The 19825-nt window shown below is 37.3% G+C and overlaps 1 protein-coding gene across 1 annotated transcript; it reads left to right on the forward strand.

Annotated features, from left to right (window-relative positions):
* The first annotated feature begins 2312 nt into the window (after nt 1–2312).
* LOC103457335 (adenylate kinase 7-like) lies at nt 2313–12703 on the forward strand. The gene is made up of 18 exons (XM_008397374.2): nt 2313–2518; nt 2606–2752; nt 4203–4317; nt 4423–4517; nt 4619–4729; nt 4855–4938; nt 5441–5529; nt 5623–5713; nt 5813–5890; nt 6065–6214; nt 6355–6483; nt 8235–8343; nt 9211–9339; nt 9428–9499; nt 9593–9790; nt 11932–12149; nt 12225–12383; nt 12466–12703. The coding sequence occupies exons 1-18, from the start codon at nt 2432–2434 to the stop codon at nt 12499–12501; spliced, it is 2097 nt and encodes a 698-aa protein (XP_008395596.1). The 5' UTR covers nt 2313–2431; the 3' UTR covers nt 12502–12703.
* Nucleotides 12704–19825: the final 7122 nt, after the last annotated feature.

Raw genomic sequence — 19825 nt, forward strand, 5'->3', positions numbered from 1 at the left:
TGTGAAAAATGGGGCTACTTACTGTCACATCCAGGGAGAAAGAATATGACAATCAAGAGAATTGTAAAGATTTTTGAGTCAATTTATGCAGTAATATAATATTTTAACACAATGGATTCCAATAATTGTGGAGAGTTACTGTATATGTGTCTTAAGTAAAGCTGCCAAGATAAACATTGGATGTTCCACACATAGTTTGAACCTATAATCAGGCTACAGTGAAGCTTCTACGTTTACTTTTTTACAGCAGCATCATCATCATCAGAGAATTCAGATTTAAATTCCTGAAACTCTGACTGGTGGAAGAAACCAGCGCTTTGTTTTGTCAACAGCTCTGYTCAAGTCAAAGAAGCACTTTTTGGCAGAATCCCTGCAGCTTCAGGAGGAAGCTGATCGCTCCTAAATGGGTCACGGCGTTGAGGGACATTCGTCCTTATAAGGTAACGCAGGAAGTCCCTCTGTCTTGACAGCTGCCTCCTCTGCATTTTCAGCCTCACACACTCAGGCAGCTGCTGAGATCAACTGCTGTCCAGCACAGACAGGATTATGTTCTCTGACCGGTTATATAAATGTTTTGTGCAAACTTAACCCACAGCATAACTATGTTTTACTGTGGATTTGATGCAATAATTTGCTAAATCAATAAATACATTGAAGGAAAACTCATCTAACAGTGTTGAAATGATTCATTGTAGTCATTCTGATGAAATCAGCAGAAGTTTTAAAGGTCACACCTGCCTGTTGCAAACAGCTGACAGTTTTTAACAAACMGATATTCTATTACACAGGTGTCAAACTCAGGGCCTATAGGCCAAATCCAGCCCACCATATGTTTTTATGTGGCCCTCTAGATTCAAGACTAAACACTAAATATGCTTAAATATGACGTTATCAATCAAATCAATGCAGTTTTTATCTGTTTACTGCTAAATTATATCAATCAGTCCCTCCAGTTCCTTGAGAATTATTGTGGAAATTTATGCAAAATCAACAAACCCCCATATTTTTTTCTTTATCGATATAAAACAGTTTAATGTATTTGACTTACTTTTTATTGATTATTATACAAACAGATAATAATTCTGTATTGATTTAAATATTTCAAACCTTTACAGTTCMTAAATAACCTACAGAATAATTATTAAACMCTTTAAACCAGACAGCCTCTTATTACCGTATTGAGAACCGATTACTATACATGGTAAAACCCAACCAATCAGTCCTCATTCAGTGTCATTGTGCTTTGAATAAATGACTGGCGTGTTTCACTGAGTGCCCAGATCCTTGCGAAGCAGACGSCGTGAAGAGCTGATAAAGTCAGCCCTATAAATAAATGGGGTGCTTTGAAAGTTTCCATGTCAGCACTCCATTGTCCTGCACAACGAGGGGATYGACTGGACCGCAGACGGGGCTTGTTTGTGCAAATAAGGAGCCCAGGGAGGCATGCTGCTCTGTCTGCAGGGTGTTAATTTGGTATTCCCTGCAGGAAGAAGCCAGTCACATCATCAGAATGGGATTCTGACATTAAACCTCCAAAAGTAGGAGAGAGAAAGAAAAAATTGCCTCGTATCTTTACATTTTTACTGGGTAAAAGTGTAAAAAAATAATCTTCATAGTTTGATTGATGRCCACAATTTTAATATTTTCTTCTTTGGGTTTGTCTATAAACACATTTCAGCAAATAATAGCCAATTATCTCTGATTGTACCACATCTATAATGAAAAAAATATTAAACTACCCTCTTAAGGKGATAAAATATGAATAAATAAGTGTCTCAGCATTTGATGAGTCCTTAAAGTTAGATAAAGTTTTTTTCACACAAATGTAAGTTGGCAGAATACAGATAAAAACTGCTTCTTTAAAATAATTTAGGTACACAACTGAAGTCTCTTGTTATGTGTCTCTGTAGAGTCTGGAGGTCAGGCTGCAAATTAAGTTCTGGTTAAGGCCTCATATGACTTTGAAATAAACCGACTGGCACTTGTATTTATTTATTTGTGGTAGGAAAATCTTCTTGCTCACTCAAACCAGGAAAGCAGCAGTATAAAAAAAAAGAGAGGATATTTTTCTAGTTTTAATCCAGCTTTTCAAATTAGGTGGCACTAAATAACAAATTAAGCTAAGATAACTTCATTCACTTRTATGTCAAGTAAAAAAAACAGTAATAAAAAATAAGCAAGCAATGACAGAAAATTATACATGTAAAAAAAATTTTAATGGGTGGAAGCCCCCAATGTTAAAGGATTGTAGAACCGTCCCTGGCCTCCATTTTAACGTAGCTTACGTATTCAACGTATCTCTGGCTGAACCCTACCAACCGTTTYCGAGTCCATAGCAACCGTTAAAACTAGCGGAACCGAGCCGTTTTTGTCTCAGCAGTTTTCCTCTTAACGGCGGTTATTCTGTGTATCTAAAGTGTCCGTTTCTGTCATGGAGGACGAGAAGAAGTCACCGCGTCCAGTTAAGCAGATTTTCGTGAACGACGTCCACACGTATGTTTCAAAGCACGTCGCCGAGGTAAGAGGTGAACAAAGTTCGCCGTTTTGGTACCAGTTAAAGTCAGATAGCTGTGGTACGTACTCTGACTTTATTTTACCTGGGAAGATTATAGGAGAAATTGAAGCTCCTGATGAGTCGGACGATGATGACACAGGAGATGAGTCACCGAGTCCCCCGGACGAACCTGCTTTTCAGGTCGTAGGAACTTCCATCAATGAGGAGAAAGTACAGAATCTACACCAACTGTATGTGGTGAGTCAACTGCTTRAAAGTTGCTCCTATTTATTTAAAGACCAAAAAAAAAATCACGTCGTAAATGCAAACTATTGTGTAAACAAAAATATATATATAATTATGCTAATAAATACCGAATAGTTGCTGATGGCTCAACTGACGGAAGTCGTCAGCACATCATGGATATGAATGTGTTAGTGATGTATTGGAACACTATTTTTTTAATTTGGCTTTTATTCAAATTATTATATTATGGCATAATGTAATAATTATGAACCCAGTTGTTTTTTGGGATAATTGTCAACTGTTACTTTTAGATCAGGGGTTTTCAACATGAGGCCCGGGGGCCATTTGTGACCCATAGAATAATTTTTGTAGCCCCCAACCACAAGTGCAAATTGATACAATTTTGGCCAAATTTTGAGGATTTTGTAGTAACAAATGTATGTGGAAAATGTTAGGTACAAAATAAACAGTTTTGTTTTAATATTTAGCTTTTAATCATATCAACATTTTACTCAAAATGTTCAATAAGTTGGTTTAATACAGCAATGGTTTGGGTAGGAAATTTTCAGTGTCATTGCTGCAAATATGAACATTTTCTATGCCAATAAAATAGAAAACATTTGACCCAAAAACATTCCTTTATCAAGACAAACATCTGCAACCATTTTTCTGACATATTATGATTAGTTCTTTTCAACTTCATTGATGCATTTAACATTTAATTTAAAGCTGAAAAAAATAATTCACGGTAATATTATGTTATGTTGCTATTCAAGTAATTAGTCAAAAGTATTTGGTAAAAAAGTTTACTTAAGTACTGAATAACTGACCAAATTATGAATCATTTAATACTTAAAAATTGCATCATTAGATGAACAAAATATAAAGTTAAGTGGAAATTTTATTTTCCATCAATAAAAAAAACGTATAAAACTGTAACAAAAACTGCAGGTGTGTGTCTGTGTCAAGTGAATTGTTGGTTAAAACATGTTTGTTTTTCATTCAGTGGGTAGAAAATCCAGACATTTTACCCAAATAAGAGTAGAGATACTTCATAATAAAAATACTCAGATAAAACAAAAAGTACAAACACTCCTAAAAGTACATTTTGTCAAAAAAAGTTACTCAAATAAATGTAATTGAGTAAATGTAACTATGATTACTGAAAACTCAAAACTACCTCCATATTCTCTTGGCAATAATAAAATTAAATACTAATAATTGTAATTTGGTGTGTTAATTGGATCTTAATCCCTGAAAAACATCAAAGCTTTATCTCTGTTTTGGAAAATGTGTGGATTGAGCTTAAAAGCCTCTTGTGTCATTTCCACCCAGCGATTCAGTGTAAATCCACAATAAATTCAAACTAATTCACCAAACAATAGCTTTACAATTTGAGTGAACAGTTTAAATAAATCATTAAAATGAGTGTTACTCATATCCTGTTGTGTTTTTTTGCCAGTCCCCAAGCAGAGATGAGCTGCAGCAGCTGCTGCTGGAGTGTGATGTTGTGGTTTACTGCGTCACCGAAAGTGCAGCTCAACAGCAGATTGAAGAAGCAACATGGGCATTAGCAGGCAGGAGTTAGAAAACACAACAGTAGTGTTATCGACTGGCTTTCTGATATTGTTCACAAATCAACACTGCCTGTTTTTTTTTTTTTTTTGTCTTTTTACAAACAGTCCTTCGGGATGAAATGGAAAGCTTCGAAACCCGGAGATATTTCATCCTCGTCTCCACATTGATGACTTGGACGAATTTTAGGGTTTCAGACCTAGTAAATCCCCCCAAAAAATCTAAATCTAAAAAAAATTATAACATCATTTAATTCTAATATTTCTGTTTTTCTAATATAAAGTTATTAATTTTTTATTTCAGAATAACCCAGTTGTCCCGTTTTTAGAAGAAGATTTTCTCCGAAGAAGGCCTCATCCCAAGTTCAGGAAACACAACGAGCTGGAGAAGCTTGTGCTCAAGATACCCCGAGGTGTACGTGATTTCACTGTTATGATGAATATTTCACTGTCCCACAAAGCAAATTACACAACAACAATGGAGACAAATAAGAAAGCAGTGATTGAACTGTAAAAAAAATATGTATTCTCATTTTGCAGAAAGCATCTAAGCTCAAAGGTTACGTTGTATGTGCTGGATTTCAGTACGGGATGGGAGAAAATCTCTTCCACTACTTTTTTAAGGTAAATATAATAAATCCTTTATGAACACATAATTTGTATTAAAAAAATCTTACCAAGTATTTTAGTGCAAATATCTTACTGCGCTTGAAATGAGACAAAACTAACTTAAAACTAACTTTTCAACAGGACATCGGAGCTTGTTTTAAGTCAATAATTTCTTAATGTCAGTGAAAAAGTTCTAATTCTATTGGCGCTGTTACCTAGCAACGTCAGCCCCGTCACCTAGCAACCCAGTTCTAGTTCCATTGGCAGATTATTTCACTTCTAACAAGACATTTTCCCATGTTATACGTTAATTTATCTGCCAAAGTGTTTTTTTAAATAATATTAAGAAATTATTGACTTAAAACAAACCCGTACAGCTTGCCAAAAAGTTACTTTTAACTTAGTCCTATTTCAAGTATAATAAGATATTTGCAGTAGAAACTAGACTAAAATTACTTGGTAAGATTTTGTGTTTTTACAGTGCATTTTACATTTTTTGTCATTTGCATTATTTTAGGTTTCATGGTTGATGGAGGAGCCAAAGGTTCCCATATTTGGAAGTGGTGAAAATTTTATTCCCATGATTCATGTTCGTGACCTTGGAAGGTAAATTTATTTATCGATGTGTAGTGTTGTTGTTGTTGTTGTTATTTGGGGGAAAATYGGATCAAAACTGAACTGACTTCTAATWTATTGCAGAGTGGTCCAAGGCATCATTAAGGCGAAGCCAAGTCCAAGGTACATCGTTGCCATTGATGAGTCCAAGAACACGTTAGAGGATGTTGTAAAGGTAGCATTTTATGTCAGAATTAAGCTACAATATCGTGTGTGTAAACTGATAAAATGTCATAAAATGTTTATTTAGCCTCTTTATCTTTTAACTCTTTAGACTATTAGTGATGTGCTCGGGCCAGAAAAAATCTGCAAGTTACTTCCAGAAGACGCCATCAGAATGAACGCTTTTAAGGTACAACTTGTATAAACGAACTCAAAACAAATCTTATTTTCAATGCTCTTTACCCTTTAATTTTTTCCCCCCAAAAAATCCCAAAACATGAGATGTAAAATCAAACCTGCAAAACAATTAAAAACGAGATGAATTTAATATTGATTCAACAGTTCAGATTGTTTCTGGTTCCAGCCGGAAGAACTGGACTGTCTCAACGTCAACCTGCAAGTGGAAGGTTCTATAGTCAGCGACTATTTGACCTTTGACTGGACGAGTGAAGAAGGACTGGTGAAAAACATCAAGAACATYGTGAAGGAGTACAAACTCGCAAGACAGCTTCTCGTAAGTATTTAACCCTTCAAATCAGAGTGTTGTTTGTGTCAAATCCGTCTTTATCTAAATATTTGATAGATTACAATCCCTTTTTGATACTGAGCTTGTTTTCAAATGACAGCAGTGGGTTATATCTTTATTTTCTGTAGCCGATTAAGATCTGCCTGATTGGCCCTCCGGCGGTGGGGAAGACGACTCTTGCCATGAAGCTCTGCCAGCACTACAAACTTCATTACATCCACGTCAAAAGCATGTTTGATGAGAAAATTACTCAGCTGGTCAGTGGAAACACAAAATGCAATAGAGATACTCAGTGTATACTGCCCCCTTGTGGAAATGATTAAGCRTTTTCWCATTTTGTTAAACCCAAGGGTCAAAGTGTTTTATTGTGAGTTTATGTGACAGACAAACACAAAATCTTACCAAGTGTTTTTGGTCTAGTTTCTAGTGCAAATATTTTGGTACACTTGAAATAAGATAAAAGTAATGACAAGTAACTTTTCAGTAAGAAATAAGTGATTTATACCAAGACCTTTTTCTCATATATAATCCAGGGTGTCTAAATAATTTTCATTTTGAGCCAAATCCAGATCATGAACGCTCTTAAAGGGCCGGTTGTACCAGAATGTATTGATAAACCTGATCACAAACTGTTAAAATATCAATGAATCCTTAAAATTAAGCATTATTGAACATCTTTTCAGTCCCTCCAGGATTTAGTGATTCCTTTTGTGATTTTATTTCCAATAAAAATCAAAGTTTTTGTGGTTCTAATTTGGAAATATTTACACTTATTTATTAAGGTAAATGTGACTTTTTATTACCCGCTGTATAGATCTTGGACATCAGTTGAAGCTGAGGCAGCTGTTTAGTACAAGTAAGAAAGTTTTTGACAATTTTTGAGAAAAATCTTCAATAAACTCCAGTTAGTGCAATGTGCCAGTTATCAGCATAAAAGTGATATTTGTTTGATTTTGTGTGAATTTCCATGATAATTCTCAAGAATCTCAAGGCCACATAAAAAGCTGTGGTGGACCACATTTGGCCCACGGGCCTTCAGTTTGACACGTGTTATAAGAGAATTAATTTGCCACTGAAACTAGTATTTTTCCATTAATATTAAGGAATTATTTACTTAAAACAAGCTCCTATTACTTGCTGAAACGTTGCTTAGTAAGTTAGTGCACTAAGATATTTTCACCAGAAACTAGACCAAAAATACTTGAAAAGATTTTGTGTTTTCAGTGAATATATCAGGATTTGAACTAAGGATGAAAGTCATCCATCAACAAGTTTGTCCAAAGTTATTATTGATCGACTGATGATTCATTCATAAGTGACCATTTTCTTAAAACCTTGACTTTTCTCTTGTATTCATAAAATAAAGGGAYATTTTTTTCATAATATGTTAAATAAAAAAAAGCACATGGTTCAATTTTAACATTATTTAGTGTTGGTTGTTTTTAATACTGACTGAATAAACAGAAATTTGTGGTTTTCACATCAGCCTGAACTTTGGAGCTGCCACAGTGGAAAAATTGTARTAAAAAGCACCAGTTAATATTCTAAATATAGAGATATAATAAATGTTTTTATGTTTTCTGCAATATTTCCATTTAAAAGAACCAATAATATGATCTTAGGTTTGCTTTTCTTGTCTTTTAAGTTTGATATAATTTTCCATCCCACAGAAAAAAACTATCCTTTGTGTCTTTTTTTATTTTTTATAAAATTTTGTTTATATTCATTTTAAATCCTAAAAATAGTCATAAAATGGGGATTATTTCATAAAAAACAATACGTCCAAATCTTGTGACATTTGGGACTGTAAACAAGTTTTTTGTTTTTGGCTGGCCTGAGAGTACAATAGCTCCGTAGGTTATAAACATTGTCGACTTCTCACTTTACTATATTATGCTGTGGTTTCTGTTTGTCCATCACCAAAAATCTCAAAGTAGAGCCGCTGAAGCTCCATGACAAACATGAAGAGGTGTTTTCTGTTCACCGTGTTTGTTTCTACGTTTTGCAGGAGAYGATAATAGCTACAGAGGAGTATGAAGAAGAAATAGCTGAAGACGCTCAAGTTGCTGCACAGGACCAGCTGGAATACATCCAGAGGACTCTGGAGGACAATGAAGGCGAGTCGACAAAATAAAAACACAACAGCAAAGAGAGTTTTCAGTYGATGAAGGCTGATAAATCCCAAATTCTAAGGCACGCACTGTAAAACATAACTTGAAAATGAAAGCCCACCTGCCGCCTTGAAAATGCAACTTAAGTCAACCAGAAAATTGTTTTGGTTTTAACTCTGAAATTAAAGTTCATCAAGTTGATTTAACAAGAGACATTATTTTTTAAGTTCATTAATCTTGAATTGTGAGTTTTAACTTAATGCTGCAATTTAAACCAAATAATTATTTAACAATAAAAAGAAAAAAAACCTGCTCTCACCTAATTAAAGAGCCACATTTCTCTATTATTTCACTCGTAATATCAAGTTAAAACAACTACTTATTGTATATTAAAATAATTTAAATGATTGTTTCAAATTGCAAGAACAAAATTTCTGATGTGATAATGACTTTTATTAAATTCAGCTCAAAAACATTTAGTGTCAACAGGACATTATCCTCAAACTAGTAAAACACAAGAGTCAGATCAACGTAACGCACATCCATCTCAGGATACAAAAACATGCCGCTAAGCATTCTGGGAAATAATTCCCACTCCTGTCTTTTTCTTCTTTCAGTTTTTTTAAGTGCTAACCTAAAAACTCCAGTTTATTCAACAAGTCAGAATAAGTTAACACAACGTACTGCTGTAAGTTTATCTTTCACAAACTCACACATTTAGGTTCAAAATCTAAAACTTGACCAATTTATTTGACTTAAAAAGTAGAAGACAACTAAATGCGGCTCAAATGTTTTGCAGTGTACGGAAATGTCCTTGAATTAAATTTGACTTTATAAAGTTTTGATGTTGTTTGATTTTTGCTGTTTTTCCAGGTGTTGTGACTGAGGACCTGATTTTTGAGGTTCTGCATGAAAAGCTTTACTCCAAGGGATCCAGGAACCAAGGGTTTGTTCTGGACGGCTTCCCTGAGACTCTGGATCAGGCAAAGATGGTTTTTGCTGGCAAGTTTTATCCGTCAATACAGCTTTTGTCAAATTAATGAAGACGCATCAGTATTATGAGTGAAATGGTAATTTTCATTCTGTTCAGATGAGAGTCAGGAGAACCAGGATGTAGATGTACTGTCCAAAATGCCGTGGTACAACAAGATCGTCACCCCAGGTTCTGTTCATAGCATCAACTAGTCGCTGTAGTTAAAATGCATCAACTCACAATTGCTCAAGTGTGTTTTTTCTTCTTCCATATCTGCATTAGAGTACATTTTTTCCCTCGAAGCACCAGATGATTTCCTGTTCACGCGAGTGCAAGAGCTTCCAGAGTCCATAGCTGAGAAGATGCACTACACCCAGGACGAATTCAAGTCTCGTCTGGGTGCATACCGGGATCGCTGCAAAGCTCCAGGAACCTTGTTGGACTTTTTTGATCACCGGGAACTCCATCCAGAATATTTAGGTAGTCTGCAAAACCATAATTGACCACAAGTGGTCAGCACAGCAAGTCCTTTTGCACCTAATACAGGGTTTCCCCCAGAAAACTTGCTAAGCCCGGTGGTCAGGCGGTCCACCGGCAGTCCACCGTGTTTTTGTATTAAAAGATGTTAAGTAGACAGGAAAAGTAAAAATATTACTGGGTAATTATATGCTATGGGAAAACATCGTCAGTGAACTTCTATATAAACACACAACTAGTCTTAAAAACAACCAATCAAAAAAATACAATTAAAATAAATAGAAATTATTTCCACTTTTCTTAAATCCAAATTAAGTCAGAGGCTCCATCAGGCCCCCCAGAGCTTCACGGGCCCCATAAATGCTAATATTTTAATACAGACCACAGATATATAAAATATTTTAATACAGACCACAGATATATAAATGTAGCATTTGTTTATGAGATTATCAATGCTGCTAAATTTGACATAATGGTTTCAGCATACCTAAATCAAAAGATTTTAAATTTAACATTTATACATAAGATTTTAAGGAGCTGCCAAGTTTACTTTGTAAAAGTTCAAAGAACAATACTCATAGTTAGATTGGTTTGTTACCATAACAACCATCTGATGCTGTGAGTTTAATCTTTGAGTTTCATCTCCGTTTGTTCACAAACACAAATTAGTAAACTGCAGTTATAATTTATTGCTTTTTAGGTTTGCCAGTTAAACTACTCCCCCTGTCCTAGATTTCACTAAATCTATCACAGAAGCTGTTAGAGGTGCTGATGTTTTTAGCAACAAGAGAAGTCCCTAAATCAGGGGTGTCCAAAGTCGGCCCTCATCCTGCATGTTTTAGTTCTCTCCCTGGTTTGACACACCTGCATCAAATGATGGCTCATTAGAGGCCTAAGGAGAACATTGACTTGCTGAGAAGGTTGTTACAACCACTAGGGAGAAAACTAAAACATGCAGGATGCCGGACGCCCCTGCCCTAAGTCATATTCTGCTCCAGGCCTCATACAGCCTTGGACCGACGCTGTATGATGAGTTAAACCCGCTGCACTACGCAGAGATGAGCAACAAATGGGAGATTTAATTCAATGCTGCTAATGTGTCTTTAGTGGCTCTTCCATTTCGTGTCTGTTGAGTTTTTAACAAGGGGACACAGAAACTATTTTGGTTGGTCGAGTTTCTGGACGAGTTTTTCAGATGTCCGGTGGCCGCGCACATTAACTCCGTCTGACTCAGTGGACAAAACATTTGATACGGTTTGGTGCTTAGTGTAACAGGAAAAATAATACTAGTAATAATAATAAAATAATATAAAATCAGCGTGACTGCGAGGAGAGCGAAAGCTCCTCACCGGGTCAAACCTGCACGATGAGTGATCAGCACTGGGTCGTTAACCACTAACGCACCGACCAACCGCGAACACAGACATAAACTTTAAAGGGAAGACGGGGCCAAACGCTGGGCAGCGTGTTGAGATGTAAACGCCGCATAATGTTTTGTTCACAAATCTACATAATTCTCACCTCAAAGCACCACTGAAAGCGCGACTACAAATTATTCCTGCGGTTCAGGTAGAGCTGCAACCAGAGCTAAAGCGGTGGGTTTAAACTCTTATCTTAATCAATAACTCCTCAGAACTGATCATAATTCCTCACAGGGGGTTGATGTAAATATCCATAGCGGTCAGCCTGTGTCCAGTTCGAGTGAAAGGAGGAGCGAGATCCGCGCTGAGGTTAACTTAATCCAGCTATGGCAGCGCGTGAGGTGATTGGTCAGCGCGCTGCCTGCTTTAAATGCATAAACTATAAACACATCTTCTATAACCATAACTTTTAGGAATAAATCTGCTCCGGTAGTGAAACGCTGAGTAACAGAAAAGTTCGCAATCCGGCTTAAAAAATAAAGAAATAAAAATAAAAAAAGCGATTTTCCCCCCCTAAAACAACAAAAAAGAAAAAGAAAAATCGAGAAAGGCTTAGCCTGGCGGTGGCGCTAGTAAAGCATGGCGGGCCGCCAGGCCTATAATAAACTGGGGGAAACCCTGTAATATATATTTATGTAAAAGGAGAAGCTGCTTGTATAAAGGAGAAGAAAAAAAATCACCCTTGGAATATTAGGGGAAAATATAATGTTCTTCTTTTCCCAGACATCACCTCAGATGATTCGGAGTACACATGTACTATGAAGAAGATTATTGAGATTATAGGGGAGCCCAAGAACTACGGCGGGACTCCACAGGAGCAGGCGGAGCAGAAGAGAAGGAAAGAGGAAGAGAGGAAGCAGAAGCTGGCGGCAGAGGCAGCGGAGAGGAAGGAGAGGAAGGAGGCTGCTCTGGCTGAGATGACGGGTCACTACGAGGACTGGGTGAGCTCAGAAACTAGGAGCTTTAAAAAACACCAAATAAAGATTGCTTAACGCCTGTGAGTGTGCTTTTTGCAGAAGAAGAACCTGGGGATGGTGGTGGAGCAGGAGTCTGAAATGTTGGAAGCCAAAGCTCTTCCTCTCAGAAACTACCTGATGAAGTACGTGATGCCTTCGCTGGGCGAGGCCATGCTGGAGTGCTCCAAGGTCAAACCGGAAGACCCCGTCGACTTCCTGGTGCTTACGCCGCAGCCCGTCACAAAACTGGCCAGCACGTTGATCAATTTGTCTTTTTTAAGGTCTGTTCTGCTTCTCACAGGCTGAACATCTTTTACGGAACAGCACAGAAGACTGAATGACATCAGATCTAAACGTCATGAACAAATCGAGACGATTTCTGAGCAATAAACTCTTAAGATGTTATGATAAAAAGTACAGCACTTAATCCTCTAAATTCAATAAAAGTAAGTTTTATGCGACGGACAATGTCACATTTTTTGCAAAAATGTGAAATCTGCATTTGTAAATGTTAATTAAATGGCAGATTGAAGAGCTTATCTTTGTAAGTTTCCTTAGTAACTGTTGTGAAATTTTTACATCCTGCATTTAGAGAAAAACAATTCGAGATATTTGACTAAACCATCCATCCATCCATCCATCCATCCATCCATCCATCCATCCATCCATCCATCCATCCATCCATCCATCCATCCATCCATCCATCCATCCATCCANCATCCATCCATCCATCCATCCATCCATCCATCCATCCATCCATCCATCCATCCATCCATCCATCCATCCATCCATCCATCCATCCATCCATCCATTTTCTTACACCCTTGTCCCTCAGTGGGGTCAGGGTTGCTGGTGCCTCTCCAGCTGGCGTACCGGGCGAGGGGCAGGGGTCACCCTGGACAGGTCACCAGTCTGTTGCAGGGCAACACAGAGACACACAGGACACACAATCATGCATTTGACTAAACCTTTGAACTCAAAATGATAAGTTACTGAACTAAATAAACAGTTTAAATAACAAGGGAAGCAGCAATGTCAAAAGAATGAAAGAGACAAAATACAAGAAAAACATATGATTGATCTTATTAAAAAAAACAAACAGTGAAAACTTAACAAAATGGCACCATTTTTACTTTCAGTTGCATAAAATATTTTTATAAAAATCTAACCTTTAACATTAGTGTTTATTACTTCCAGGATCTACTCTGACCATTAATGTCTTTTACATACACTTAGCTTTTCTTTTGTTTTGTTGATTAATGTTATTTTTGCCACTCTTCAAAAGAAAAAAGACAAGAGAACATAAGAATGTAAGCTGATGTGCACGACTCAGGACATGGCTATAAGAAAATGGCTGCTTGCCTAAAATCTGCCAAATTCTGGAATCAGAGCAATAATTTATGTTTAAGCGAAACATGAAATATTTTCCAGGGTTCTTAGTTAAAAATGACTAAAACAGCTGGAACTGTGATAAATTAATAAATAAATGTTTAGCTTGCCATAAGGCAAAGTAGTGAAAATGGTAAAGGAGGTAAAAAAACTTCAAAACTTGCAGCATTTTAGTATATGTTCATGGCACTGTAAAAGCAAAACCTAAAATTTCCAAGCAGATTGTACAAATAATATGAACACTAAGTGACTAAAATACACTATTAAAACATCTTGTGGTAGAATAAAGTGCAAACTTTTTGCGGGTTTACTGGTTCTGTTCTGTTTGTGGCTGCAGATGGTGAGTGACTCAGTTCTGACTGAGCTGCAGAGCCAACACTTACTGGAAGAAGGATTATTCCCCCAATGTTTCCAGTAAAGATGTATTTCCATGCTGGATGTATATGTGTTTTACCACCAAAGCAAGAGGAACAAAAGTTCCTGTTCTTGGCAACAACCATAAATACCACAGATACAAGAGGTCAAATCTCAGGCATTCCACTGGTAAAGCATCCGGTTCAACACCAGGTGGCGCAGAAAGATTTTCTTTGGAATAGAATAGAAATCTCCTTTTAATGTCCTAAAGTGGGGAAATTATGGTGTAGAAGCAAAACATAAAAAAAGATGTAGATTCACAAACATACTGTACATAAGTGTAAAATTACAACATAAAATAGTGAGACTGAGTAGAATAATTTTTACAAAATGTTCATATGTGTTTGTGTACATCTTACCTAAGATTTTCTCATAAAAGTAACAGATCTTGGAGGGAAATCCAGACAATTAAAATAAACCCAAATACATTTCTAATAAGGATCTATAAAAATATAAAAATATTAAGTGGAGTTGGTGGGTTGATTATTGTTGTACAAACAATAACCAGAAACTGGCATCATGGTTTGTGTCAGTTGGTAAAAGTAAGTGCTAAAAGAAAGTAAAGACTCCATCTTTTTGTATCTATGTGTGCGTTTGTATGCGTCTTTGTAGGAAGTGCATTGTAATTTTCTCCAATGTACCATCTGTTGCAAATAAAGGATTTCTTTTTTGCTGATGTTTCCTGTGAGCTTATAAAATTACCAACAGTGCCCTGTAGTCACTATGCATGGCATGAAGGCTGTACTCTCATTTAGTGGACAAAAATCTGGTTCTAAACTTGTATTTAGTTTTCTATTTTCACCCTACTTTTGAATAATGTCCAAGAAAGAAGAGAGGAGTTGTGGACCAGATGTGGTGTGTGCGTYTATCCCTGTGGAAGAGCTGGTGAGAGGACGGCGGTGGTCCTGACCATGTGGGTTTATCTGTTACGGTTCCAGTCACAACAGCCTATACCGCCACAGTGGTGGTCACAAAAACACACACACGGACACGCACGCATGCAAACACAAACACACACACACACACACACACACACACACATGCCACTGAGGAGAGCACTGAACCCTCTCAGTGTTTCTTGTCGCGTCACACACACATTATATCTAGTCTTCACGCATTTAAGAATAAAGTCCTAAATCATTCTGTTTTATTTTAACATTATTGTCGAAGCTGGATTTGTGAAAAGATGTTTATTCCTTGAATTTATTTTATTTAGTCAAGCAAGAAGTTGTTTCTCCAGTCAGACTTTTGTTGGTATTTCAAGTTCCGTTACGCTGCTCTTGACCGTTGGTGGTTACCATAGGAACCAGTAACCGACGGCTCCGCTCCCTGTTTCTGTTGCCTTTGGTAACTGCTACATATTACCGTTTATTAGGATCAGCTGTGTTTTCTTTACAAGCCAGGGGCGGAGCTATAGGGGGGGAGTGGGCGGCTGCCCCCGAACCGGGCCGGTTGGGGGCCCGGGTCTGGAGGTGCCAGGGCTGGAGGAATGGTTTCAAGTCGCTTAAATGTCTGATTATAGACGGAAAAAAGTGCGCCCCCACCTGTTGAGAAAGGTGTATTTAATGTTAAAGTCATGTTAATGTTAAAGAGTTTGACAGCATAATTTGCATTTGTTGCAGGATAGAAGCTGGCCCTGTGTCAGTGTGAGCTGCTGAATATAGGCATACTTTAGTGTGCATGCAAAGCATTCAACCATAACTAGGCCCCAAAGGTCAAGCCTCATGTTTGACCTTTAGGAGTCAACATGTTCACTGTGTTGTTAGGGGAAAAGTGTATTTGATAGTTTCCTGAATGAAGTTGTGCACAGTCCATCAGATTTCAGGTTTAAATGTCTCAGTTGATACCAATTTATAATTCAAAAAATTACAAAGTAACGATTCCACGTTTGACGATGTATTAAAAAAAACAAGAGTACATTTCTACCAATTTTTTTAGATTAATCCCATACATTTTTTTTTTAAAAACTTGAGAAACTTCTGGGTTTGAAAAGTCCAAAATTTTTAAGAAAAAAGTTTGTTTGCTCTAGCTGATTTTCAACTTTTCAAAATCATAAATTTTCAGGGTTTTTTTCTTGCAATTTTTTTACTTTTCAAACTCAGAAATGTCCATTTCTTACTAGTTTCTCTTGCATACAGCCCCCATACGTAAACGCTTGTAAGACTTCCTGTTGTAATAACTTGTAATAGGATGTAATAAGCGCTGCATAAACAAGCTCTGAATGCTAAGCTTCAAAGTCTAGTTGATCTGTTAGTTAGCAAGAAAGACACTTTCCATTTATTCTGAGTTATATTGTATTAAATTGTTCTCTTTCCAGTTGAACGCCCCTGATTTTTACAACTTTGCAGAAAAACAATAAAATTTCCTCTATTGCAAAAATAAAAACTGTCTACTCAAATAAATCTTTACTCCAGCTTTACTTCAAACATCTTCTCCACTGTATCATAATGTTGCACATTCTTCAGAACCCCATCCAGATCAGTTCATCACACATGCTTTACCTCATCCAGTAACYTTTTCTTTTTGGGTTTATGATCAGATGGCAGTCTTATTAGGAGTGAGCAGCTAACTCAGACCAGTTCCTCTGGGGCTGTGAAGTTCTGTCAGATCATTCTTTATCCTTTTTTTTTTTTAAGCATGTGGGATCCTGCTGCTCCGTCTGGCAGACATTTATGTTTGTGTGTGCAGTTTATGTTTACGAATGTATATTTCCAAAATGAATCTTTTTATTTATCTGAAGTACATTTCTGATTTATTCCACTTAGTGTCAGATTAAGGAGTTAATAGTTGGACGTTTTTAACCAGCTGTCAAATTTGTGTATGAAAATCCCGAATCTCACCCAAAACAAATGTGAGAGGCTAACGCTAGCGGGTGAAATGACTTGTGTTCTTATACCAAAGACTAAAGAGAAATCCTAGAATTGCTCAAATCCAACACAGCTCCATYACTGTTTATATTTTGCAAAGAAAGACGTTGCGCTCAAGTTTTCTTCAGAGGTTTTTGTGTCATCTCCTGCAGCAGTTCTTGGTGAAGYGCCACCACAGGCGAGGAGGGGAAAAAGGTTTTTCCAAACAGTTTGGATCATTTGACACRGTGCAGCAGGAAAGAGAACATCACCTGCTGAAAATGTAACAAATGTGCAAYTTGGAGGTGTGTGCGTGTCCTGTGACATGAAGCCCTTGTCAGATTATTGTATCTATTTGCTTTGCAGTTTTGGATTGAATTTCATTCGAGCCGTGGCAGTGGTGGGATGTGACGCAAAACCGGATGGACTTAAAATTAGAACTTTAAAATAAATAACTTTGGGTGCTGCCAACCTGCTGTRATGAGGTTGCATTTTGGGCAGGAGGTTAAGATGGTTTGTCAAACCGCAATTTTACGACAATCAACACACACCAGTGTGTCAGGACACAGATTAATGCACAGGTGTAAAACTCAAGGCCCGTGGGCCAAATCTGGCCCACCATAGTTTTTTATGTGGCCCTCTAGATTCTGGACTAAACACTAAGTGTGATTAAATATGATGTTATCAATCAAATCAATGCAGTTTTTATCTGTTTACTGCCAAATTATATCAATCAGTCCCTCCAGTTTCTTGAGAATTATTGTGGAAATTCATGCAAAATCAACAAATTCCCACACTTCTCTGCACTAATAATTAGAAGTTTATTGAAGATTTTTCTTAAACATTGTCAAAATCTTTCTTACTTGTACTAAACAGCTGCCTCAACTTTAATTAATGTCAGATTATAGTCCATAATCTATGCAGCGAGTTATAAAAAGCCATAAATAAGCGCAAATATTGCAAATATTTCCAAATTAGTACCACAAGCACTTTGATTTTTATTAGAAAAAAACAMAAAAAGAATCACGAGGGACTGAAATCCTGGTGGGACTSAAAAGATATTCAATGACAGTATTTAATTTTAAGGATTTGTTGATATTTTACCAGTTTGTGATCAGATTTGATCACATTCTGGAACAACCGGCCCTTTAAGAGTGTTTATGATCTGGATTTGGCACAAAATGAAAGTGAGTTTGACACCGCTGGATTAGATGCTTTAGCACCCGGGTCCACCTCCACTGGATCCAGAAGGTTTCTGCATTTTCAAAACATTTTGGAAACTTTTACGCTCCTCCATGCAAAATACAGTCAGAGTACGCAGCTAAAGTTATGAAGCTGTCTTAAATCGGTGTAAAGGGAACATTGACAAATTATATTTCTGTCTGGTTAAAGACGCCTGGTAGATTTATGACACTGACCTCCAAATGACTTTACATAACGCCACAACTCAACTTTATGTTGACAGTTAATGTGCGTGTCTGTGRTTGTTTACTGAGTAAAACCAGGACATGAGCAGCAGCTTATGTATGGAACCGAGGCCATTTTAATGTGAACTGACCAGCCTTTCTCCCATGTGCTTAACGGCTGCTGAGTCAACTCACAAGAAGAAGAAGAAAAAARAAAKAAAGAGTGTAAAGGACAAAAAGCAGACGGCACAGAGGTAGAGCAAAGTGTCAGAGCTGCACTTTCCATCCAGAGCAGCTGGATTTCAGTTAATCTAAACACAGGCACGGAAAAGGAGACAGAATTTTATATTTGCAACTCCTCCCAAAAACRCTGGACGAAGCTTAGCTTTGGGTGAGAGTGTTTGTCTGGACTTGGGTCATGTGGTAGGCCAAGTTTTTAGAGAACCAGACCTCATTTTAGTGAGGTTTTATATGAGTTATTCCCCAGCCTTGGAGRCTTTTGCATGGTTTATTCTCACAATTTTTAAAGGGTTTTGCTTCCCTTTGCTGCACAGATGATACCGAGGCCCATCGCCTCGTAAAGCCCGGTAACACCTCTGATCTGTCCTGGGAAAATCAGCTACAGATGTGAAGAAAGCTTGAACACTGTTACTGTCCTGTCATCTGTCCAGAAACTGGATTTAGAACGTGTAATAAGAGAAAAACCTATTTTATCCCGCGATATATGATGAAATAACTTTGACCTGAATGAAAACGGTATAAGAGCAGCCAAAGTTGCCAAATTGGTCTAATAATGAGTGTTTATAAAATAAGATGTATCCCCATAAAGAGGAGTTTAAATGAAATTTAAATCACCAGATTCCTTGTTTTTACCGCCGAAGCTCATAATGAAAACCTTCAGTCTCATGAGGCTTTGACAGAAAGTGGCATGTTTAGCAGAGAGAGAAAATCCMCCAACCCACAACAAGCCCACCACTTCATCGCTCCCAAACAGCAGAGATGGTACCGGCACCCAAAAGGTTCAGCAATTACATTCAAATGAGCTGTTTGGAGAAGCAGAGAAGCTAAACAGGAGGGCAGATCATCTTCCACTGTAATTACAAAACCCGAGACGCTGCAGGTAAACAGCTCTCCCACACGTAAGCAAGAAACAAACCTCTTTAATTCAATCCAATTTTATCTTCTTTTAACTCACAATTGGAAATSTGGGACAAGTTCCCTCTGTTGTCGTTTTCCTGTTTGTAAAATGTTTGCAAGTAGAACTGATGCCGCGCTCAAACCAAACGCGTCCAATGCTTCGAGTTCGACGCGCGTGCACTCTGAAGTCAGACGCTTGCAAAGGGTTAATAGATAAACTTATCCTACTGATATAAAAATAACATGTTAAAAATTATTTTAACATGTTAAAAGCTGAGTGGCTTTGTTAATATTCTGTCCTAGAATGTGGTTAGATGGGCCCTTTTTTGTTGTTGAGCTCCTGCTCCTGTAGTGGCCTCTGCACAGCCCTGCACTTTGGAGCAGGTGCGACGTCACTCTTGGTTACCTGAGYCTGATTGAAGCTCCCAGGTTGTTTGTACAGCTGTCCATGTAATGAGCTCTTTGGGGG

This window comes from Poecilia reticulata, linkage group LG21 (genome assembly GCF_000633615.1).
Source record: "Poecilia reticulata strain Guanapo linkage group LG21, Guppy_female_1.0+MT, whole genome shotgun sequence".
Classification (NCBI taxonomy): Eukaryota; Metazoa; Chordata; class Actinopteri; order Cyprinodontiformes; family Poeciliidae; genus Poecilia; species Poecilia reticulata.